The sequence below is a fragment of the Solea solea genome, chromosome 12 (assembly GCF_958295425.1).
Source record: "Solea solea chromosome 12, fSolSol10.1, whole genome shotgun sequence".
Taxonomy (NCBI): domain Eukaryota; kingdom Metazoa; phylum Chordata; class Actinopteri; order Pleuronectiformes; family Soleidae; genus Solea; species Solea solea.
The window spans coordinates 10,935,908-10,960,473 of record NC_081145.1 but is presented as its reverse complement, the minus strand read 5'-3'; the positions used below and the strand labels follow the sequence as shown (position 1 = coordinate 10,960,473).

At 34.6% G+C, this 24,566-nt stretch overlaps 1 protein-coding gene across 1 annotated transcript in view; it reads left to right on the top strand.

Moving 5' to 3' along the window:
* Positions 1-24,566, top strand: part of tspan33b (tetraspanin 33b) — a 31,365-nt gene that overhangs the window by 4,707 nt on the left and 2,092 nt on the right. Inside the window, exons 2-7 of the mRNA XM_058646203.1 lie at positions 981-1,038; positions 1,610-1,737; positions 1,901-1,975; positions 21,545-21,640; positions 22,043-22,171; positions 23,833-23,994. Of these exons, the coding sequence (XP_058502186.1) occupies positions 981-1,038; positions 1,610-1,737; positions 1,901-1,975; positions 21,545-21,640; positions 22,043-22,171; positions 23,833-23,994 (648 nt within the window). The remainder of the gene's footprint in view (positions 1-980; positions 1,039-1,609; positions 1,738-1,900; positions 1,976-21,544; positions 21,641-22,042; positions 22,172-23,832; positions 23,995-24,566) is intronic.

The following is a 24,566-nucleotide window of genomic DNA, read 5'->3' as shown; positions in this document are numbered from 1 at the left end:
TGCAGTTTCCCCACGGAGAAATGAAGAATTTACACATAAATAACCGATGCTTTTCTTGTCGAGAGTTGGCCGAGAAATCGTTCTGTCCTGGAGCCAGGAGACAATTAGTTTAGCATAGCATCAAGATGCAAGAGGAAACAGCTGTAAAACAAAAACAAAACAAAACAAAAAGGAGAGGAGAGGAGAGGAAAAAGGAAAGTATTTTAAGAGCAAGTCTAGCCTAATCCCCTGTCTGCCTTCCTGTGTTATTATTAACCCTTAGAACACAGAGCATTCCGGCTGCTTTTTTGCATTACTATGTTAAAACCTGCAGAGGATGTGAAGAATGTGCAATATAGAGTGACTTATATCCTTATTTTCAGCACAATCTAGGCAATCTGATGAATAAAAATAAGTCATTTTCACCAACTCAAAAACACACCTGAGCAAGGTACTTTAAATGTTTAAAATCGGATTGGAATTTGTGAAATTTGAAAATATGTCAAAGTTCACTTTGGCTCGTTTTTATGAACAAAAACGTCAGAAAAATTGTCTATTTTGCATAAGAAGATGAAAAAAACCCCACATTTTTTAAAGCCTGAATATGTGACCTTTAAAGACACACCGTTTTATATTATTCCCATGTCAATTTACCATGGGACCTGCGGCACAGACATGAGTGTGGTATTTCATGGAGTTTGCATGTTCTCACTGTGTGTGTGCAGGTTTCCCCCGGGTTCTCTGGGTTCTCCGGGTTTCCTCCCACAGTCCAAAAATCTGCAGATTTGGGGATTAGGTCAATTGGACACTCTAAATTGATCGTAGGTATGAATATGAGAGTGAATGGTTGTCTCTCTCTGTGTCCCTGTGATGGACTGGCGACCAGTCCAGGGTGTGACCTCGCCTTTCACCCCATGTCAGCTGGGATTGGCTCCAGTGAGTGAGAATTAGCTCAACATGCTTTATGAACAACATTTTTAAAACTGCTCTCTCTCCCTCAGGTTTTCTCATTGCTGATTGTTGCAATCGGAGTGTATGCAAAAGTCCAGAAAGCTACAGGTGAATGAATATATGACACATGACACACTTCTGTAACATTCAGGTATATCACTCACTCATCAAAATACTAAATATGTAATAGTTCTGTGTGTGTTTTTGTGTATAGAGTAGATTTTTTGATGTATAATTGTGCTTACATAACCCCCGTGTGACACTAAAATCACTGAGTCTATTATCCAGTGTTATAATTACGGGAAGTTTTTCCCTTTTCCTTTTTAATTGTATTGTAATTTTTGTATTTGCACCCGTTGAGCCACCATAAAGCAACAGCTTGTCATGTCTAACGAGTCAACATGCGTTATAATCATTGCCTTCACATCTAATTAGTAAAATACAGGACGTGGTCAAAATAAAGGATTCGTTTTGACACTTCCCACTGGCTCTGTCTCTGTACAGTGTAGAATTCACAGCAGATAATTGTAGAAGGTCAGAAGGAGGTTAATTATAGGTTAGAAATTAAGGGGGAAAGAGATGTGAGGCTTACAAAAAAGGTGCAAAGGATTTAAAAAAAAAAAGGGAGGAATAGACAGACATGTAAACAGAGGCTGTTGTGTTCCTGTCTTTCTGCCAGACACAGTGCGGGACACGTTCCTCATCGACCCAGCTGTCATCCTAATTGTGGTGGGGGTGGTCATGTTCTTCATTACGTTCTGCGGTTGCATCGGGGCCCTCCGAGAGAACATTCACCTCCTCAAGACAGTAATAGACATAACAGACTCTTCTCTAATGCTGGGCCTGTGTTTTGCCTCCAATGTGTTAGATTAAATTACATTTAATCCAAAAGCCAAGTAAGAAGAAATCAGTCACTTACAATTCTGCCTCAGTCAGTCTGTGCTTTCACGTGTGTTGTCTGTGTCCATAGTTCTCCATCAGCTTGACGCTGGTCTTCCTGACACAACTAGCCATCGCAATACTGGGCTTCTTCTACTCTGATCAGGTATCTACCTCTTTGCCGTCAAGTCCATGCAGTAGCTGAGGTATTAGAGAATATAAAGTCGTTATAAGGTCACATTTTGGTCTCAAATTCTCCTCCATAGCGGCAATGACAACAAAATTGACCATCAATGCCCCTGAGCTCTATTCGCTGCCAGCTTTAGGACATTGTGTTCATTTGTACAATGGATAAAAACAGAGGTTTCCAGGTCATCTGAACACTCAGGTGAACCCACTGCCCACACAGAGGGGATGTCTGAGAATGAGTTTTCATCACATGTAACACTAGAACTTACTGTTGTTTATAAATCCTGATCAGATACTGTTATAGAAGAAAAGAGAGCAGACATTTTATTTCTCTCTTGAGGATACACTGGCATACTTATCATTATTATTATTTAATATTAGTATGTAATACATATGTAATAGTGCATATACATAGTTTACATTGGTGTAGTCCCCTTTGGCAGATCATGTGTGTGTAAGGTGTTGCATGCAGTAGCAAAACTGACAAGTAAAATTACACAAAAACAAAATCCTTTAGGCAAACTAAGGCATTCTGGCTTCAGGTAAAATGATATAATGAATTTATAAAGCCATGGCAACGTCATCCAAAGTGACAACATGATCAGATATTTTAATTCTAAGATGTTTAAGGCAGAGTATAACGACCTGTGTATGCACACACTTGTCCTCTGATGCTGCAAAGTGATTTTTTTCAGTCTTGATTTTATGAACGTTTGTATTCAATATGGCAGAATGAGCCTATAATTTCCAGTCGATATAAAATGAAGAATTATGTTTATTGAATTGCGTTTACAATACGCAGTAGCTTCCAAATCTGATAAGGTTTGTGCAAAATAAATAAAAACACATTTGATATCTACTTATAAGCGTCTGATACTTATTATATATCTGATTCGAAATGATAGTTTCTGAATAAGTAGCATCTCTATCCTCCAGAGCCCCATAAATAACCCCAGTGTCTGACTAAGGTCCTACAGGGAAAACAAGGCTTCCCCCGCGTGAGCATCCACTTATCTCCAAAAGTAGCGCTCCACGAGGGGTCCACAGAGAATAAAAACACAACAGCCCGTGGAGGCAGCGTTCCCTGACACTGGAGTCTAGTGGTGATGCGTCTGGTGCCTGATGATACCTCTCCTCTCCCTCGTGTTCTCTGTCAGCACTTGGACTGCCTGCTGCTAAACAGAGACATTTAACAACCCTCCCAGCATCCTTCCTCACTAAATGATTCAAATGCTTCGGCACTTCAAAGCGGAACCAAATGTTCCATTTCAACGGATCCCTTGAAGCAGGCTTTGCCGCTAATGATGTGTGGAGGTGTGGCGATGAGCTGAGGCCCACGAGCATGTACTGTAACATGAGTGAGGGGTGGGGTGAGGGTGAGGGTGAGAATCCTCGCGGAATTGGGGCTATTCTGATACAGCTCGCAGTGTTTATCAACATAACCTGTTCTAGCTCTCTAACACGAGCTGTAACACGGACAATTCACGAAGCCTCCAGCAAACCACGAACAGAAGTTAATTTCAAGCGTAATGAAATTTTAAAGTTCAGCAGCTTATTAGCATACAGTGCTCCCATTGGCATAATTCATCTGAAGTCAGCGTGTGAAACCACGTGTGGACCTCCCTGTTCCCAGAATATTTAATGGATGGAAATTTGCATTGAATATCTTTTCATAACTGTTTATATTGTGTTTGAGGATTAAAATGTGTAGATATTTACAATACGGGGTTTCATAGGAGTCTATAAAGTAATTTTATAGAACAAATATTAAAAAGCCAACACAATAAAGTAGCACAGATGTGTGTTAATAATTTAATCATAAGTAGGGATTTCAGAATATTCAGTAAAATCATTGCACTTCAGTTGTTGTTTTTTTGTTTGTTTTTAGCAAGTGACGCTAATGAGATTTGACACAAGTTTGTGCAACCACTTTTACTTGTCGAGCCATATTTTTAGACACATCCAAAAATGAATCTGTTACACTGGAGAGAAACAGACATGACTCTGCATATCATCATTGATTCCATTTACTCACCTTTTTCTCTCATGTTCTCCATAGTTTTAAACTTAAAATGTAGTTTGAAAAGGAGAAAGTCATGCTTTTGCTTTACACCCACCTTTTTTTTTTTCTGTGTGCTGATTCATGCACTGCCAAAGCGAACACAAGCCATTTCAAAAACATAATGCCCCGGCAGAGTGGCAGACATTTGCAGCCTCTAGTGTTCCTCTTAATAGCCTGTGCTTTGTGAAACATTTACGTTCATTTATGGTTAACAGATTGCATTAAATTTGAGGGTTTTTTTTCATTTCCAAGTCATTCTAAATAGTGCTGGACCATTGCTGAGTCTAAGCATCAGATCAACTGATCCATAACCACGGGTGAAATTTGGGTTAATTGATCTTGAGGAGTAAATGGTTTCATTAGTGCCTGCTGCTCCAAGGCATACTAGTCAGAACTCCCTAGAGTTCTCACTGTCATAGTTTACTATGTCGTCAAAAAAGTCATCAAAATGTCATAGTTTAGTACATCGTCCAAAATGTGACAAAATGTCATAGTTTAGTATGTGGTCCAAAAAGTGACAAAAATGTCATAGTTTAGAATGTGGTCCAAAATGTGACAAAAATGTCATAGTTTAGAATGTGGTCCAAAATGTGACAAAAACGTCATAGTTTAGAATGTGGTCCAAAATGTGACAAAAACGTCATAGTTTAGTATGTGGTCCAAAATGTGACAAAAATGTCATAGTTTAGTATGTGGTCCAAAATGTGACAAAAATTTCATAGTTAATATGTCGTCCAAAATGTGACAAAAATGTCATAGTTTAGTATGTGGTCCAAAATGTGACAAAAACGTCATAGTTTAGTATGTGGTCCAAAATGTGACAAAAATGTCATAGTTTAGTATGTGGTCCAAAATGTGACAAAAACGTCATAGTTTAGAATGTGGTCCAAAATGTGACAAAAACGTCATAGTTTAGTATGTGGTCCAAAATGTGACAAAAATGTCATAGTTTAGTATGTGGTCCAAAATGTGACAAAAATGTCATAGTTTAGTATGTGGTCCAAAATGTGACAAAAATTTCATAGTTTAGTATGTCGTTCAAAATGTGACAAAAATGACATAGTTTAGTATGTGGTCCAAAATGTGACAAAAACGTCATAGTTTAGTATGTGGTCCAAAATGTGACAAAAATGTCATAGTTTAGTATGTGGTCCAAAATGTGACAAAAATGTCATAGTTTAGAATGTGGTCCAAAATGTGACAAAAACGTCATAGTTTAGTATGTGGTCCAAAATGTGACAAAAATGTCATAGTTTAGTATGTGGTCCAAAATGTGACAAAAATGTCATAGTTTAGTATGTGGTCCAAAATGTTACAAAAATTTCATAGTTTAGTATGTCATTCAAAATGTGACAAAAATGACATAGTTTAGTATGTGGTCCAAAATGTGACAAAAACGTCATAGTTTAGTATGTGGTCCAAAATGTGACAAAAATGTCAAAGTTTAGTATGTGGTCCAAAATGTGACAAAAATGTCATAGTTTAGTATGTCGTCCAAAATGTGACAAAAATGTCATAGTTTAGTATGTGGTCCAAAATGTGACAAAAATGTCATAGTTTAGTATGTCGTCCAAAATGTGACAAAAATGTCATAGTTTAGTATGTGGACCAAAATGTGACAAATATGTCATAGTTTAGTAAGTGGTCCAAAATGTGAAAAAAATGTCATAGTTTAGTATGTCGTCCAAAATGTGACAAAAATGTCATGGTTAAGTATGTGGTCCAAAATGTGACAAAAATGTCGTAGTTTAGTATGTGGTCCAAAATGAGACAAAAATGTCATAGTTTAGAATGTCGTCCAAAATGTGACAAAAATGTCATAGTTTAGTATGTCGTCCAAAATGTGACAAAAATGTCATGGTTTAGTATGTCGTCCAAAATGTGACAAAAATGTCATAGTTTAGTATGTGGTCCAAAATGTGACAAAAATGTAATGGTTTAGTATGTGGTCCAAAATGTGACAAAAACATCATAGTTTAGTATGTCGTCCAAAATGTGACAAATATGTCATAGTTTAGTAAGTGGTCCAAAATGTGAAAAAAATTTCATAGTTTAGTATGTGGTCCAAAATGTGACAAAAATGTCATGGTTTAGTATGTGGTCCAAAATGTGACAAAAATGTCATAGTTTAGTATGTGGTCCAAAATGTAACAAAAATGTCATAGTTTAGTATGTCGTTCAAAATGTGACAAAAACGTCATAGTTTAGTATGTGGTCCAAAATGTGACAAAAACGTCATAGTTTAGTATGTCGTCCAAAATGTGACAAAAATGTCATAGTTTAGTAAGTCCAAAATGTGACAAAAATGTCATGGTTTAGTATGTCGTCCAAAATGTGACAAAAATGTCATAGTTTAGTATGTCGTCCAAAATGTGACAACAATGTCATAGTTTAGTATGTCGTCCAAAATGTGACAAAAACGTCATAGTTTAGTTTGTGGTCCAAAATGTGAAAAAAATGTCATAGTTTAGTATGTGGTCCAAACTTTCACAAAAGTGTCATAGTTTAGTATGTGGTCCAAACTTTCAAAAAAGTGTCATAGTTTAGTATGTGGTCCAAACTTTCACAAAAGTGTCATAGTTTAGTATGTGGTCCAAACTTTCACAAAAGTGTCATAGTTTAGTATGTGGTCCAAACTTTCAAAAAAGTGTCATAGTTTAGTATGTGGTCCAAACTTTCACAAAAGTGTCATAGTTTAGTATGTGGTCCAAACTTTCACAAAAGTGTCATAGTTTAGTATGTGGTCCAAACTTTCACAAAAGTGTCATAGTTTAGTATGTGGTCCAAACTTTCACAAAAGTGTCATAGTTTAGTATGTGGTCCAAACTTTCACAAAAGTGTCATAGTTTAGTATGTGGTCCAAAATGTGACAAAAATGTCATAGTTTAGTATGTGGTCCAAAATGTGACAAAAATGTCATAGTTTAGTATGTGGTCCAAAATGTTACAAAAATGTCATAGTTTAGTATGTGGTCCAAAATGTGACAAAAATGTCATAGTTTAGTATGTGGTCCAAACTTTCACAAAAGTGTCATAGTTTAGTATGTGGTCCAAACTTTCACAAAAGTGTCATAGTTTAGTATGTGGTCCAAAATGTGACAAAAATGTCATAGTTTAGTATGTGGTCCAAAATGTGACAAAAATGTCATAGTTTAGTATGTGGTCCAAAATGTTACAAAAATGTCATAGTTTAGTATGTGGTCCAAAATGTTACAAAAATTTCATAGTTTAGTATGTGGTCCAAAATGTTACAAAATTTCATAGTTTAGTTTGTGGTCCAAACTTTCACAAAAGTGTCATAGTTTAGTATGTGGTCCAAAATGTTACAAAAATTTCATAGTTTAGTTTGTGGTCCAAACTTTCACAAAAGTGTCATAGTTTAGTATGTGGTCCAAAATGTGACAAAAATGTCATAGTTTAGTATGTGGTCCAAAAAGACAACAACATGTCATAGTTTAGTATGTGGTCCAAAAAGACACCAAAATGTCATAGTTTAGTATGTGGTCCAAAATGTGACAAAAATGTCATAGTTTAGTATGTGGTCCAAAGTGTGACAAAAATGTCATAGTTTAGTATGTGGTCCAAAAAGTGACAAAAATGTCATAGTTTAGTATGTGGTCCAAAAAGACACTAACATGTCATAGTTTAGTATGTGGTCCAAAAAGACAACAACATGTCATAGTTTAGTATGTGGTCCAAAATGTGACAAAAATGTCATAGTTTAGAATGTGGTCGAAAATGTGACAAAAACGTCATAGTTTAGTATGTGGTCCAAAATGTGACAAAAATGTCATAGTTTAGTATGTGGTCCAAAATGTGACAAAAATGTCATAGTTTAGTATGTGGTCCAAAATGTGACAAAAACGTCATAGTTTAGAATGTGGTCCAAAATGTGACAAAAACGTCATAGTTTAGTATGTGGTCCAAAATGTGACAAAAATGTCATAGTTTAGTATGTGGTCCAAAATGTGACAAAAATGTCATAGTTTAGTATGTGGTCCAAAATGTTACAAAAATTTCATAGTTTAGTATGTCGTTCAAAATGTGACAAAAATGACATAGTTTAGTATGTGGTCCAAAATGTGACAAAAACGTCATAGTTTAGTATGTGGTCTAAAATGTGACAAAAATGTCATAGTTTAGTATGTGGTCCAAAATGTGACAAAAATGTCATAGTTTAGTATGTCGTCCAAAAAGTGACAAAAATGTCATAGTTTAGTATGTCGTCCAAAAAGACACCAAAATGTCATAGTTTAGTATGTCGTCCAAAATGTGACAAAAATGTCATAGTTTAGTATGTCGTCCAAAAAGTGACAAAAATGTCATAGTTTAGTATGTCGTCTAAAATTTGACAAAAATGTCATAGTTTAGTATGTCGTCCAAAATGTGACAAAAATGTCATAGTTTAGTATGTCGTCCAAAATGTGACAAAAATGTCATGGTTTAGTATGTGGTCCAAAATGGGACAAAAATGTCATAGTTTAGTAAGTCGTCAAAATGTGACAAAAATGGCATAGTTTAGTATGTGGTCCAAAATGTGACAAAAATGTCATAGTTTAGTATGTGGTCCAAAATGTGACAAAAATGTCATAGTTTAGTATGTCGTCCAAAAAGTGACAAAAATGTCATAGTTTAGTATGTCGTCCAAAAAGTGACAAAAACGTCATAGTTTAGTATGTGGTCCAAAATGTGACAAAAACGTCATAGTTTAGAATGTGGTCCAAAATGTGACAAAAACGTCATAGTTTAGTATGTGGTCCAAAATGTGACAAAAATGTCATAGTTTAGTATGTGGTCCAAAATGTGACAAAAATGTCATAGTTTAGAATGTGGTCCAAAATGTGACAAAAATGTCATAGTTTAGTAATTCGTCAAAATGTGACAAAAATGGCATAGTTTAGTATGTGGTCCAAAATGTGACAAAAATGGCATAGTTTAGTATGTGGTCCAAAATGTGACAAAAATGTCATAGTTTAGTATGTCGTCCAAAAAGTGACAAAAATGTCATAGTTTAGTATGTCGTCCAAAAAGTGACAAAAACGTCATAGTTTAGTATGTCGTCCAAAATGTGACAAAAATGTCATAGTTTAGTATGTGGTCCAAAAAGTGACAAAAATGGAATAGTTTAGTATGTGGTCCAAAATGTGACAAAAATGTCAGTTTGGTATGTGGTCCAAAATGTGACAAAAATGTCATAGTTTAGTATGTGGTCCAAAATGTGACAAAAATGTCATAGTTTAGTATGTGGTCCAAAATGTGACAAAAAATGGAATAGTTTAGTATGTCGTCCAAAATGTGACAAAAATGGAATAGTTTAGTATGTGGTCCAAATGTGACAAAAATATCATAGTTTAGTATGTGGTCCAAAATGTGACAAAAATGGAATAGTTTAGTATGTCGTCCAAAATGTGACAAAAATGTCATAGTTTAGTATGTGGTCTAAAATGTGACAAAAATGTCATAGTTTAGTATGTCGTCCAAAAAGACACCAAAATGTCATAGTTTAGTATGTGGTCCAAAATGTGACAAAAATGTCATAGTTTAGTATGTGGTCCAAATGTGACAAAAATGTCATAGTTTAGTATGTTGTCCAAAATGTGACAAAAATGTCATGGTTTAGTATGTCGTCCAAAATGTGACAAAAATGTCATAGTTTAGTATGTGGTCCAAATGTGACAAAAATATCATAGTTTAGTATGTCGTCCAAAAAGTGACAAAAATGTCATAGTTTAGTATGTCGTCCAAAATGTGACAAAAACGTCATAGTTTAGAATGTGGTCCAAAATGTGACAAAAACGTCATAGTTTAGTATGTGGTCCAAAATGTGACAAAAATGTCATAGTTTAGTATGTGGTCCAAAATGTGACAAAAATGTCATAGTTTAGTATGTGGTCCAAAATGTTACAAAAATTTCATAGTTTAGTATGTCGTTCAAAATGTGACAAAAATGACATAGTTTAGTATGTGGTCCAAAATGTGACAAAAACGTCATAGTTTAGTATGTGGTCTAAAATGTGACAAAAATGTCATAGTTTAGTATGTGGTCCAAAATGTGACAAAAATGTCATAGTTTAGTATGTCGTCCAAAAAGTGACAAAAATGTCATAGTTTAGTATGTCGTCCAAAAAGACACCAAAATGTCATAGTTTAGTATGTCGTCTAAAATTTGACAAAAATGTCATAGTTTAGTATGTCGTCCAAAATGTGACAAAAATGTCATAGTTTAGTATGTCGTCCAAAATGTGACAAAAATGTCATGGTTTAGTATGTGGTCCAAAATGGGACAAAAATGTCATAGTTTAGTAAGTCGTCAAAATGTGACAAAAATGGCATAGTTTAGTATGTGGTCCAAAATGTGACAAAAATGTCATAGTTTAGTATGTGGTCCAAAATGTGACAAAAATGTCATAGTTTAGTATGTCGTCCAAAAAGTGACAAAAATGTCATAGTTTAGTATGTCGTCCAAAATGTGACAAAAATGTCATAGTTTAGTATGTGGTCCAAAAAGTGACAAAAATGTCATAGTTTAGTATGTGGTCCAAAATGTGACAAAAATGTCATAGTTTAGTATGTCGTCCAAAATGTGACAAAAATGGAATAGTTTAGTATGTGGTCCAAAATGTGACAAAAATGTCAGTTTGGTATGTGGTCCAAAATGTGACAAAAATGTCATAGTTTAGTATGTCGTCCAAAATGTGACAAAAATGTCATAGTTTAGTATGTGGTCCAAAATGTGACAAAAAATGGAATAGTTTAGTATGTGGTCCAAAATGTGACAAAAATGGAATAGTTTAGTATGTGGTCCAAATGTGACAAAAATATCATAGTTTAGTATGTGGTCCAAAATGTGACAAAAATGGAATAGTTTAGTATGTCGTCCAAAATGTGACAAAAATGTCATAGTTTAGTATGTCGTCTAAAATGTGACAAAAATGTCATAGTTTAGTATGTCGTCCAAAAAGACACTAAAATGTCATAGTTTTGTATGTGGTCCAAAATGTGACAAAAATGTCATAGTTTAGTATGTGGTCCAAATGTGACAAAAATGTCATAGTTTAGTATGTTGTCCAAAATGTGACAAAAATGTCATGGTTTAGTATGTCGTCCAAAATGTGACAAAAATGTCATAGTTTAGTATGTGGTCCAAATGTGACAAAAATATCATAGTTTAGTATGTCGTCCAAAAAGTGACAAAAATGTCATAGTTTAGTATGTCGTCCAAAATGTGACAAAAATGGAATAGTTTAGTATGTCGTCCAAAATGTGACAAAAATGTCATAGTTTAGTATGTTGTCCAAAATGTGACAAAAATGGAATAGTTTAGTATGTGGTCCAAAAAGACACCAAAATGTCATAGTTTAGTATGTGGTCCAAATTAACACCAAAGTGTAGTATAGTGTAGTGGTTAGCACCCTCGTCTTTTGGCGAGAAGACCGGGGTTCAAGCCCCGGTTGGAACAAGGCCCTTTCTGCATGTAGTTTGCAAAATGTCATAGTTTAGTATGTGGTCCAAAATGTGACAAAAATGTCATAGTTTAGTATGTCGTCCAAAAAGTGACAAAAATGTCATAGTCTAGTATGTCGTCCAAAATGTGACAAAAATGTCATAGTTTAGTATGTGGTCCAAAATGTGACAAAAATGTCATGGTTTAGTATGTGGTCCAAAATGTGACAAAAATGTCATAGTTTAGTATGTGGTCCAAAATGTGACAAAAATGTCATAGTTTAGTATGTCGTCCAAAAAGACACCAAAATGTCATAGTTTAGTATGTCGTCCAAAATGTGACAAAAATGTCATAGTTTAGTATGTCGTCCAAAAAGTGACAAAAATGTCATAGTTTAGTATGTCGTCTAAAATTTGACAAAAATGTCATAGTTTAGTATGTCGTCCAAAATGTGACAAAAATGTCATAGTTTAGTATGTCGTCCAAAATGTGACAAAAATGTCATGGTTTAGTATGTGGTCCAAAATGGGACAAAAATGTCATAGTTTAGTAAGTCGTCAAAATGTGACAAAAATGGCATAGTTTAGTATGTGGTCCAAAATGTGACAAAAATGTCATGGTTTAGTATGTGGTCCAAAATGTGACAAAAATGTCATAGTTTAGTATGTGGTCCAAAATGTGACAAAAATGTCATAGTTTAGTATGTCGTCCAAAAAGTGACAAAAATGTCATAGTTTAGTATGTCGTCCAAAAAGTGACAAAAATGTCATAGTTTAGTATGTCGTCTAAAATGTGACAAAAATGTCATAGTTTAGTATGTCATCCAAAAAGACACCAAAATGTCATAGTTTAGTATGTGGTCCAAAATGTGACAAAAATGTCATAGTTTAGTATGTGGTCCAAATGTGACAAAAATGTCATAGTTTAGTATGTTGTCCAAAATGTGACAAAAATGGCATGGTTTAGTATGTCGTCCAAAATGTGACAAAAATGTCATAGTTTAGTATGTGGTCCAAATGTGACAAAAATATCATAGTTTAGTATGTCGTCCAAAAAGTGACAAAAATGTCATAGTTTAGTATGTGGTCCAAAATGTGACAAAAATGTCATAGTTTAGTATGTGGTCCAAAATGTTACAAAAATTTCATAGTTTAGTATGTCGCTCAAAATGTGACAAAAGTGACATAGTTTAGTATGTGGTCCAAAATGTGACAAAAACGTCATAGTTTAGTATGTGGTCCAAAATGTGACAAAAATGTCATAGTTTAGTATGTGGTCCAAAATGTGACAAAAATGTCATAGTTTAGTATGTCGTCCAAAAAGTGACAAAAATGTCATAGTTTAGTATGTCGTCCAAAAAGACACCAAAATGTCATAGTTTAGTATGTCGTCCAAAATGTGACAAAAATGTCATAGTTTAGTATGTCGTCCAAAAAGTGACAAAAATTTCATAGTTTAGTATGTCGTCTAAAATTTGACAAAAATGTCATAGTTTAGTATGTGGTCCAAAAAGTGACAAAAATGTCATAGTTTAGTATGTCGTCCAAAATGTGACAAAAATGTCATGGTTTAGTATGTGGTCCAAAATGGGACAAAAATGTCATAGTTTAGTAAGTCGTCAAAATGTGACAAAAATGGCATAGTTTAGTATGTGGTCCAAAATGTGACAAAAATGTCGTAGTTTAGTATGTGGTCCAAAATGTGACAAAAATGTCATAGTTTAGTATGTCGTCCAAAAAGTGACAAAAATGTCATGGTTTAGTATGTCGTCCAAAATGTGACAAAAATGTCATAGTTTAGTATGTGGTCCAAATGTGACAAAAATATCATAGTTTAGTATGTCGTCCAAAAAGTGACAAAAATGTCATAGTTTAGTATGTGGTCCAAAATGTGACAAAAATGTCATAGTTTAGTATGTGGTCCAAAATGTTACAAAAATTTCATAGTTTAGTATGTCGTTCAAAATGTGACAAAAATATCATAGCTTAGTATGTGGTCCAAAATGTGACAAAAATGGAATAGTTTAGTATGTCGTCCAAAAAGTGACAAAAATTTCATAGTTTAGTATGTCGTCTAAAATTTGACAAAAATGTCATAGTTTAGTATGTGGTCCAAAAAGTGACAAAAATGTCATAGTTTAGTATGTCGTCCAAAATGTGACAAAAATGTCATGGTTTAGTATGTGGTCCAAAATGGGACAAAAATGTCATAGTTTAGTAAGTCGTCAAAATGTGACAAAAATGGCATAGTTTAGTATGTGGTCCAAAATGTGACAAAAATGTCATAGTTTAGTATGTGGTCCAAAATGTGACAAAAATGTCATAGTTTAGTATGTCGTCCAAAAAGTGACAAAAATGTCATGGTTTAGTATGTCGTCCAAAATGTGACAAAAATGTCATAGTTTAGTATGTGGTCCAAATGTGACAAAAATATCATAGTTTAGTATGTCGTCCAAAAAGTGACAAAAATGTCATAGTTTAGTATGTGGTCCAAAATGTGACAAAAATGTCATAGTTTAGTATGTGGTCCAAAATGTTACAAAAATTTCATAGTTTAGTATGTCGTCCAAAATGTGACAAAAATGTCATAGTTTAGTATGTGGTCCAAAATGTTACAAAAATTTCATAGTTTAGTATGTCGTCCAAAATGTGACAAAAATGTCATAGTTTAGTATGTCGTCCAAAAAGTGACAAAAATGTCATAGTTTAGTATGTCGTCTAAAATTTGACAAAAATGTCATAGTTTAGTATGTCGTCCAAAATGTGACAAAAATGTCATAGTTTAGTATGTCGTCCAAAATGTGACAAAAATGTCATGGTTTAGTATGTGGTCCAAAATGGGACAAAAATGTCATAGTTTAGTACGTCGTCAAAATGTGACAAAAATGGCATAGTTTAGTATGTGGTCCAAAATGTGACAAAAATGTCATAGTTTAGTATGTGGTCCAAAATGTGACAAAAATGTCATAGTTTAGTATGTCGTCCAAAAAGTGACAAAAATGTCATAGTTTAGTATGTGGTCCAAAAAGACACCAAAATGTCATAGTTTAGTATGTGGTCCAAAATGTGACAAAAATGTCATAGTTTAGTATGTGGTCCAAAATGTGACAAAAATGTCATAGTTTAGTATGTGGTCCAAATGTGACAAAAATGTCATAGTTTAGTATGTTGTCCAAAATGTGACAAAAATGTCATGGTTTAGTATGTCGTCCAAAATGTGACAAAAATGTCATAGTTTAGTATGTGGTCCAAATGTGACAAAAATATCATAGTTTAGTATGTCGTCCAAAAAGTGACAAAAATGTCATAGTTTAGTATGTCGTCCAAAATGTGACAAAAATGGAATAGTTTAGTATGTCGTCCAAAATGTGACAAAAATGTCATAGTTTAGTATGTTGTCCAAAATGTGACAAAAATGTCATAGTTTAGTATGTCGTCCAAAAAGACACCAAAATGTCATAGTTTAGTATGTGGTCCAAAATGTGACAAAAATGTCATAGTTTAGTATGTGGTCCAAATGTGACAAAAATGTCATAGTTTAGTATGTTGTCCAAAATGTGACAAAAATGTCATGGTTTAGTATGTCGTCCAAAATGTGACAAAAATGTCATAGTTTAGTATGTGGTCCAAATGTGACAAAAATATCATAGTTTAGTATGTCGTCCAAAAAGTGACAAAAATGTCATAGTTTAGTACTGTATGTGGTCCAAAATGTGACAAAAATGTCATAGTTTAATGTCGTAGACATGTCGTCCAAAATTAGTTGTGGGAGGAAGCCACAGAAAACCCACACAGAGAGAATGCAAACTACATGCAGAAAGGGCCTTGTTCCAACCGGGGCTTGAACCCCGGTCTTCTCGCTGAAAGACGAGAGTGCTAACCACTACACTATACTACACTTCGGTGTTAACTTTGACCACATACTAAACTATGACATTTTTGTCACATTTTGGACCACATACTAAACTATGACATGTTGGTGTCTTTTTGGACCACATACTAAACTATGACATTTTTGTCACATTTTGGACCACATACTAAACTATGACATTTTGCAAACTACATGCAGAAGGGGCCTTGTTCCAACCCCCGGTCTTCTCGCCGAAAGACGAAAGTGCTAACCACTACACTATACTACACTTTGGTGTTAATTTGGACCACATACTAAACTATGACATTTTTGTGAAGGTTTGGACCACATACTAAACTATGACATTTTTGTCACATTTTGGACCACATACTAAACTATGACATGTTGGTGTCTTTTTGGACCACATACTAAACTATGACATTTTTGTCACATTTTGGACGACATACTAAACTATGACATTTTGGTGTCTTTTTGGATGACATACTAAACTATTACATTTTTGTCACATTTTGGACGACATGCTAAACTATGACATTTTTGTCAAAGTTTGGACGACATACTAAACCATGACGTTTTTGTCACATTTTGGACGACATACTAAACTATGACATTTTTGTCAGATTTTGGACGACATACTAAACTATGACATTTTTGTCACATTTTGGACCACATACTAAACTATGACATTTTTGTCACATTTTGGACCACATACTAAACTATGACATTTTTGTCACATTTTGACGACTTACTAAACTATGACATTTTTGTCACATTTTGGACGACATACTAAACTATGACATTTTTGTCACATTTTAGACGACATACTAAACTATGACATTTTTGTCACTTTTTGGACAACATACTAAACTATGACATTTTTGTCACATTTTGGACGACATACTAAACTATGACATTTTTGTCACTTTTTGGACCACATACTAAACTATGACATTTTTGTCACATTTTGGACCACATACTAAACTATGACATTTTTGTCACATTTTGAACGACATACTAAACTATGACATTTTTGTCACATTTTGGACGACATACTAAACTATGACATTTTTGTCACATTTTGGACCACATACTAAACCATGACATGTTTGTCACATTTTGGACGACATACTAAACTATGACATTTTTGTCACTTTTTGGACGACATACTAAACTATGACATTTTGGTGTCTTTTTGGACGACATACTAAACTATGACATTTTTGTCACATTTTGGACGACATACTAAACTATTCCATTTTTGTCACATTTTGGACGACATACTAAACTATGACATTTTTGTCACATTTTGGACGACATACTAAACTATGACATTTTTGTCACATTTTGGACGACATACTAAACTATTCCATTTTTGTCACATTTTGGACCACATACTAAACTATGACATTTTTGTCACATTTTGGACCACATACTAAACTATGACGTTTTTGTCACATTTTGAACGACATACTAAACTATGACATTTTTGTCACATTTTGGACCACATACTAAACTGACATTTTTGTCACATTTTGGACCACATACTAAACTATTCCATTTTTGTCACATTTTGGACGACATAATAAACTATGACATTTTTGTCACATTTTGGACCACATACTAAACTATGACATTTTTGTCCCATTTTGGACCCCATACTAAACCATGACATTTTTGTCACATTTTGGACGACATACTAAACTATGACATTTTTGTCACATTTTGGACGACATACTAAACTATGACATTTTTGTCAAATTTTAGACGACATACTAAACTATGACATTTTTGTCACTTTTTGGACGACATACTTAACTATGACATTTTTGTCACATTTTGGACGACATACTAAACTATGACATTTTTGTCACTTTTTGGACCACATACTAAACTATGACATTTTTGTCACATTTTGGACCACATACTAAACTATGACGTTTTTGTCACATTTTGAACGACATACTAAACTATGACATTTTTGTCACATTTTGGACGACATACTAAACTATGACATTTTTGTCACATTTTAGACGACATACTAAACTATGACATTTTTGTCACTTTTTGGACGACATACGAAACTATGACATTTTTGTCACTTTTTGGACCACATACTAAACTATGACATTTTTGTCACATTTTGGACCACATACTAAACTATGACGTTTTTGTCACATTTTGAACGACATACTAAACTATGACATTTTTGTCACATTTTGGATGACATACTAAACTATGACATTTTTGTCACATTTTGGACGACATACTAAACTATGACATTTTTGTCACATTTTGGACCACATACTAAACTATGACGTTTTTGTCACATTTTGAACGACATACTAAACTATGACATTTTTGTCACATTTTGGACCACATACTAAACTGACATTTTTGTCACATTTTGGACCACATACTAAACTATTCCATTTTTGTCACATTTTGGACGACATACTAAACTATGACATTTTGTCACATTTTGGACCACATACTAAACTATGACATTTTTGTCCCATTTTGGACCCCATACTAAACCATGACATTTTTGTCACATTTTGGACGACATACTAAACTATGACGTTTTTGTCACATTTTGAACGACATACTAAACTATGACATTTTTGTCACATTTTGGACGACATACTAAACTATGACATTTTTGTCACATTTTAGACGACATACTAAACTATGACATTTTTGTCACTTTTTGGACGACATACGAAACTATGACATTTTTGTCACTTTTTGGACCACATACTAAACTATGACATTTTTGTCACATTTTGGACCACATACTAAACTATGACGTTTTTGTCACATTTTGAACGACATACTAAACTATGACATTTTTGTCACATTTTGGATGACATACTAAACTATGACATTTTTGTCACATTTTGGACGACATACTAAACTATGACATTTTTGTCAAATTTTGGACCACATACTAAACTATGACGTTTTTGTCACATTTTGAACGACATACTAAACTATGACATTTTTGTCACATTTTGGACCACATACTAAACTGACATTTTTGTCACATTTTGGACCACATACTAAACTATTCCATTTTTGTCACATTTTGGACGACATACTAAACTATGACATTTTTGTCACATTGTGGACCACATACTAAACTATGACATTTTTGTCCCATTTTGGACCCCATACTAAACCATGACATTTTTGTCACATTTTGGACGACATACTAAACTATGACATTTTTGTCACATTTTGGACAACATACTAAACTATGACATTTTTGTCAAATTTTAGACGACATACTAAACTATGACATTTTTGTCACTTTTTGGACGACATACTAAACTATGACATTTTTGTCACATTTTGGACGACATACTAAACTATGACATTTTTGTCACTTTTTGGACCACATACTAAACTATGACATTTTTGTCACATTTTGGACCACATACTAAACTATGACGTTTTTGTCACATTTTGAACGACATACTAAACTATGACATTTTTGTCACATTTTGGACCACATACTAAACTATGACATTTTTGTCACATTTTGGACGACATACTAAACTATGACATTTTTGTCACATTTTAGACGACATACTAAACTATGACATTTTTGTCACTTTTTGGACGACATACTAAACTATGACATTTTGTCACTTTTTGGACCACATACTAAACTATGACGTTTTTGTCACATTTTGAACGACATACTAAACTATGACATTTTTGTCACATTTTGGACGACATACTAAACTATGACATTTTTGTCACATTTTGGACGACATACTAAACTATGACATTTTTGTCACATTTTGGACCACATACTAAACCATGACATGTTTGTCACATTTTGGACGACATACTAAACTATGACATTTTTGTCACTTTTTGGACGACATACTAAACTATGACATTTTGGTGTCTTTTTGGACGACATACTAAACTATGACATTTTTGTCACATTTTGGACGACATACTAAACTATGACATTTTTGTCACATTTTGGACGACATACTAAACTATGACATTTTTGTCACATTTTGGACGACATACTAAACTATGACATTTTTGTCACATTTTGGACGACATACTAAACTATGACATTTTTGTCACATTTTGGACCACATACTAAACTATGACGTTTTTGTCACATTTTGAACGACATACTAAACTATGACATTTTTGTCACATTTTGGACCACATACTAAACTGACATTATTGTCACATTTTGGACCACATACTAAACTATTCCATTTTTGTCACATTTTGGACGACATACTAAACTATGACATTTTTGTCACATTTTGGACGACATACTAAACTATGACATTTTTGTCACATTTTAGACGACATACTAAACTATGACATTTTTGTCACTTTTTGGACGACATACTAAACTATGACATTTTTGTCACTTTTTGGACCACATACTAAACTATGACGTTTTTGTCACATTTTGAACGACATACTAAACTATGACATTTTTGTCACATTTTGGACGACATACTAAACTATGACATTTTTGTCACATTTTGGACCACATACTAAACTATGACATTTTTGTCACATTTTGGACCACATACTAAACCATGACATGTTTGTCACATTTTGGACGACATACTAAACTATGACATTTTTGTCACTTTTTGGACGACATACTAAACTATGACATTTTGGTGTCTTTTTGGACGACATACTAAACTATGACATTTTTGTCACATTTTGGACGACATACTAAACTATGACATTTTTGTCACATTTTGGACAACATACTAAACTATGACATTTTTGTCACATTTTGGACGACATACTAAACTATGACATTTTTGTCACATTTTGGACGACATACTAAACTATTCCATTTTTGTCACATTTTGGACCACATACTAAGCTATGATATTTTTGTCACATTTGGACCACATACTAAACTATGACATTTTTGTCACATTTTGGACCACATACTAAACTATGACATTTTTGTCACATTTTGGACCACATACTAAACTATGACGTTTTTGTCACATTTTGAACGACATACTCAACTATGACATTTTTGTCACATTTTGGACCACATACTAAACTGACATTTTTGTCACATTTTGGACCACATATTAACTATTCCATTTTTGTCACATTTTGGACGACATACTAAACTATGACATTTTTGTCACATTTTGGACCACATACTAAACTATGACATTTTTGTCACATTTTGGACCACATACTAAACTATGACATTTTTGTCACATTTTGGACGACATACTAAACTATTCCATTTTTGTCACATTTTGGACGACATACTAAACTATGACATTTTTGTCACTTTTTGGACGACATACTAAACTATGATATTTTTGTCACATTTGGACCACATACTAAACTATGACATTTTTGTCACATTTTGGACGACATACTAAACCATGACATTTTTGTCACATTTTGGACAACATACTAAACTATGACATTTTTGTCACATTTGGACCACATACTAAACTATGACATTTTTGTCACATTTTGGACCACATACTAAACTATGACATTTTGGTGTCTTTTTGGACGACATACTAAACTATGACATTTTTGTCACATTTTGGACGACATACTAAACTACCACATTTTTGTCACATTTTGGACGACATACTAAACTATTCCATTTTTGTCACATTGTGGACCACATACTAAACTATGATATTTTTGTCACATTTGGACCACAAACTAAACTATTCCATTTTTGTCACATTTTGGACGACATACTAAACTATGACATTTTTGTCACATTTTGGACGACATACTAAACTATGACATTTTTGTCACATTTTGGACGACATACTAAACTATGACATTTTTGTCACTTTTTGGACGATATACTAAACTATGACATTTTTGTCACATTTTGGACCACATACTAAACTATGACATTTTTGTCACATTTTGGACCACATACTAAACTATGACATTTTTGTCTTTTCTATACTTCAGATAGCAGTTTGATTGATGCATCACGATCCAATTAATTTGTTCAGGCTGTTCAATATGATTGGATGGTGTTTTTACAGGCTTGTCCGTTCCACAGCTGACTCAAATTTTTTATTTTTGTGTCAATGCTGTTAAAAATGCCAGTTACATAATTACAACTTTTTTAAAAAGCAAATGTAAACGCTGACGCCTCTCTCCTAGACTCGGGAAGCTTTGGGAAAGTTTGCGAAGAAAGCTATCGTGCACTACAGAGACGACCTGGACCTGCAGAACCTGATGGATTACATCCAAAAAGAGGTACTCTGGGGCAATTTCACCCTAGAATGAATGTGATTGTGTGTGTGTGTAGCTGTCCACATTACGTCTTCAAAAGTGATTGCAGCACAGAGTTTATTTAATATATGTGAGCTTTAAAGCAAAAAAAAAAAAACGACAGTCATTGACCCGAGTTGTTTGTCTGATGTTTATTTTGGCCACGGTGAGTGTTATCCACATGACAGGCTACACATAAACACATAGTTCCTGTATCCGTGAGTCTCTCCATGTGATGTTCCTCTTCCATCTGCATACATTGGCAAAATTGTGAGCCTGGGTTTCCCCGTGTGAGAAGCCCAGTCTGGCAGGATGTACAGTTCAAGGCAAGACCGTGTGTCTAAATATATCTTGCTATGTCTCTCTTCTTCTCAACCCTTCATGCAGTTCAAGTGTTGTGGGTGGAACAACTACACAGACTGGTCTTGGAACCTGTACTTTAATTGCACTCATACAAACCCCAGCCATGAGCGCTGCTCTGTTCCCTATTCGTGCTGCACTCCTGTTCCTGGAGAGGTCTGTTGTTTTCTTTCTTCCATTTTTTTTTCTTTAATAAAAACCTAAACAGCTGCGATCAAATCATGTTAATGTGAAACAAGTGATTAATCATTTTAAGCTGCAAACAAGACTTGCATTTGGCTCAACTCCAATTAACAGCATTTGTTAGATCTGCAAAGAGGCTTCTGATGCGATGTATGAGAGCAAATTGTAACTGCTCCGTGCAATAAATCTGCAGATGTATCCATCGGTTGATGAAACTAGGTCTGTTTGTGATGCAAACTGCTTCAGGCTGGAGTTCTGAACCTGAAGGAAATGTTTCATATTCATCGCCTATAGACAAAACTTAAAAATTGCATGGTTTTAACTGAAGGACTCTCCTGGTCCCAGACCTTTCTGATTGCAGATTTATTGAACTCTGCCAGGTTTAATTGTTGCCTGCAAAACAATGAACTAATTAGAGATTAACAGTGTTGACACAGAGGATATCATCTCACTCACTTGCTATATGGCTAATGTGAAAACTGTCAGTGACAGTAGATGACGCCAATGCAGCTGAATATGTGTAAATCAACTGTTTACCATGTTTTTGAATCCCTACATTTACTATGAAACCTGTGAACTGCTCCTCTCACAACACTGCACCAACACTTCAGCCGCTCTCTCATGCTGACAAAGAATGACATCAACAGGAAAGAAACATGACTCACTACTTACTGCTCTACACAAAAGAAATAACCGGGAAACAGGCTAACATGAAAACGATGTTAGAAGTACAGAAAAACACGTCGCAATCTTGACTACTGTTCATTTAAACAGGGAAGAATATTCTAAACATTTCCATTTAACAGTTTATGGATGGAAGAGTTATTATTTTTGACATAGTTGGGTTGGAGGTCCCTAAAACCAGGCTAGTCAATAAAGAGTTACAGTGGTCATTAACTATATAGCATTAACAATACATTGATCATTGATAATATTTGATTTGCAGCCTACAGTTGCAACACCAACCGTTACAGCCGTATTGGCAGTGGTGACTTACAGTATGTCCTTCAAAATTCAAGTCCTCTTTCACGAGATTTATATTTTTGACCTAAAGCCTCCTATACCTGCATACAAACATGCATACATCCACAGTGAAATGGTGCACTTGTGCATAAATACACTAAGTACCACTCACAGAAAACAAATGCCTTCACCCTAATCCCAACACTGTGACTCTCACACCACCATTTACTAATCCTTCTAGACTGTGAGGAGAGGTGTCCATGCGGATCTGTCACACTGTGACTGACTAAACATCATTCTACACAGGTGCTACACACCGTTTGTCTACTACGTGATGGGCAAAGTCTATTAATTGAACATTATTAGAGCTGATGCAGCGCTGCAACCCTCTGTTTACAGTCTGCAACTAGTTGTCATATCAAACGCACGCCGTTGCATCGCACTCTTGTCGTTTCCTTTCTTTAACTCCAAATCTCTGCAATTAGCAGGCGCCTACAAAATGCTCCCCTTGCCACCTCAATGGTTAATTTCTTTGTCAATGGAAACTAACACAAGGTAAAGTCTGCGAAACAGCAGCCTGTGTTTGAGTGTTTTTGTGGAAATCAAGGTAAAAATCTATACGAGTCACACATCCTTTCTCTGACTTTGCCCATTGTCAATCCGTCTCACAGGCAGTGATAAACACCATGTGTGGATTTGGGGTTCAAACCCAGAACTACCTGGAGGCAGACAAGTCGATATACCCAGTCGGTTGTTCGGATCGAGCAGTGACGTGGGTTGAGTCTCATCTGTTGATGGTGGGGGCTCTCGCTCTAGGACTGGCTTTGCCTCAGGTAACTTCAACTGGTAACAGTCTTTTCCAAATAACAGAGATACACGTGATCATTGAAGCTGATAAACTTATTTGACCCTTAACATGAAAGCTCATACTGAGCAGCACATTTAATTTCATGTACATATATACAGTAGATACACTACATACACATAACTATGCAGGACTATTGGAGTTTTTTCCTCATCTATGGTAAATGTGGTCCACTTTGAAATAAATAAATCATCGCGTCAGCCTAATAGCTTAAAAAGGTTAAAGCAATATCTGGATTTCATGTCGTTCATGCTTGAGAAAACCTGCTCAGATAGGAATGTGCATCCAAAACTGGACAGGACTCTATAAACTTCTTCTTGTTCTCTTAAGTGTCCAGAGTGGCAGTCCAGCTTTTAAACAAAAAGTTTGTTAGGTTTGTGGAGCTTTTCAATATTGCTGGACAGGCGTCTACACTGTAGTCTTTCCCTTTGAAAGAAATGTGATTATTTAATATAAATAAAAGTAGCTTGTATGTATTTATTTCCTTATGAAAGGTGCTACTGCAGAGAGGCTGAAGGGCTGCATGCAGCTCCAGAGCAG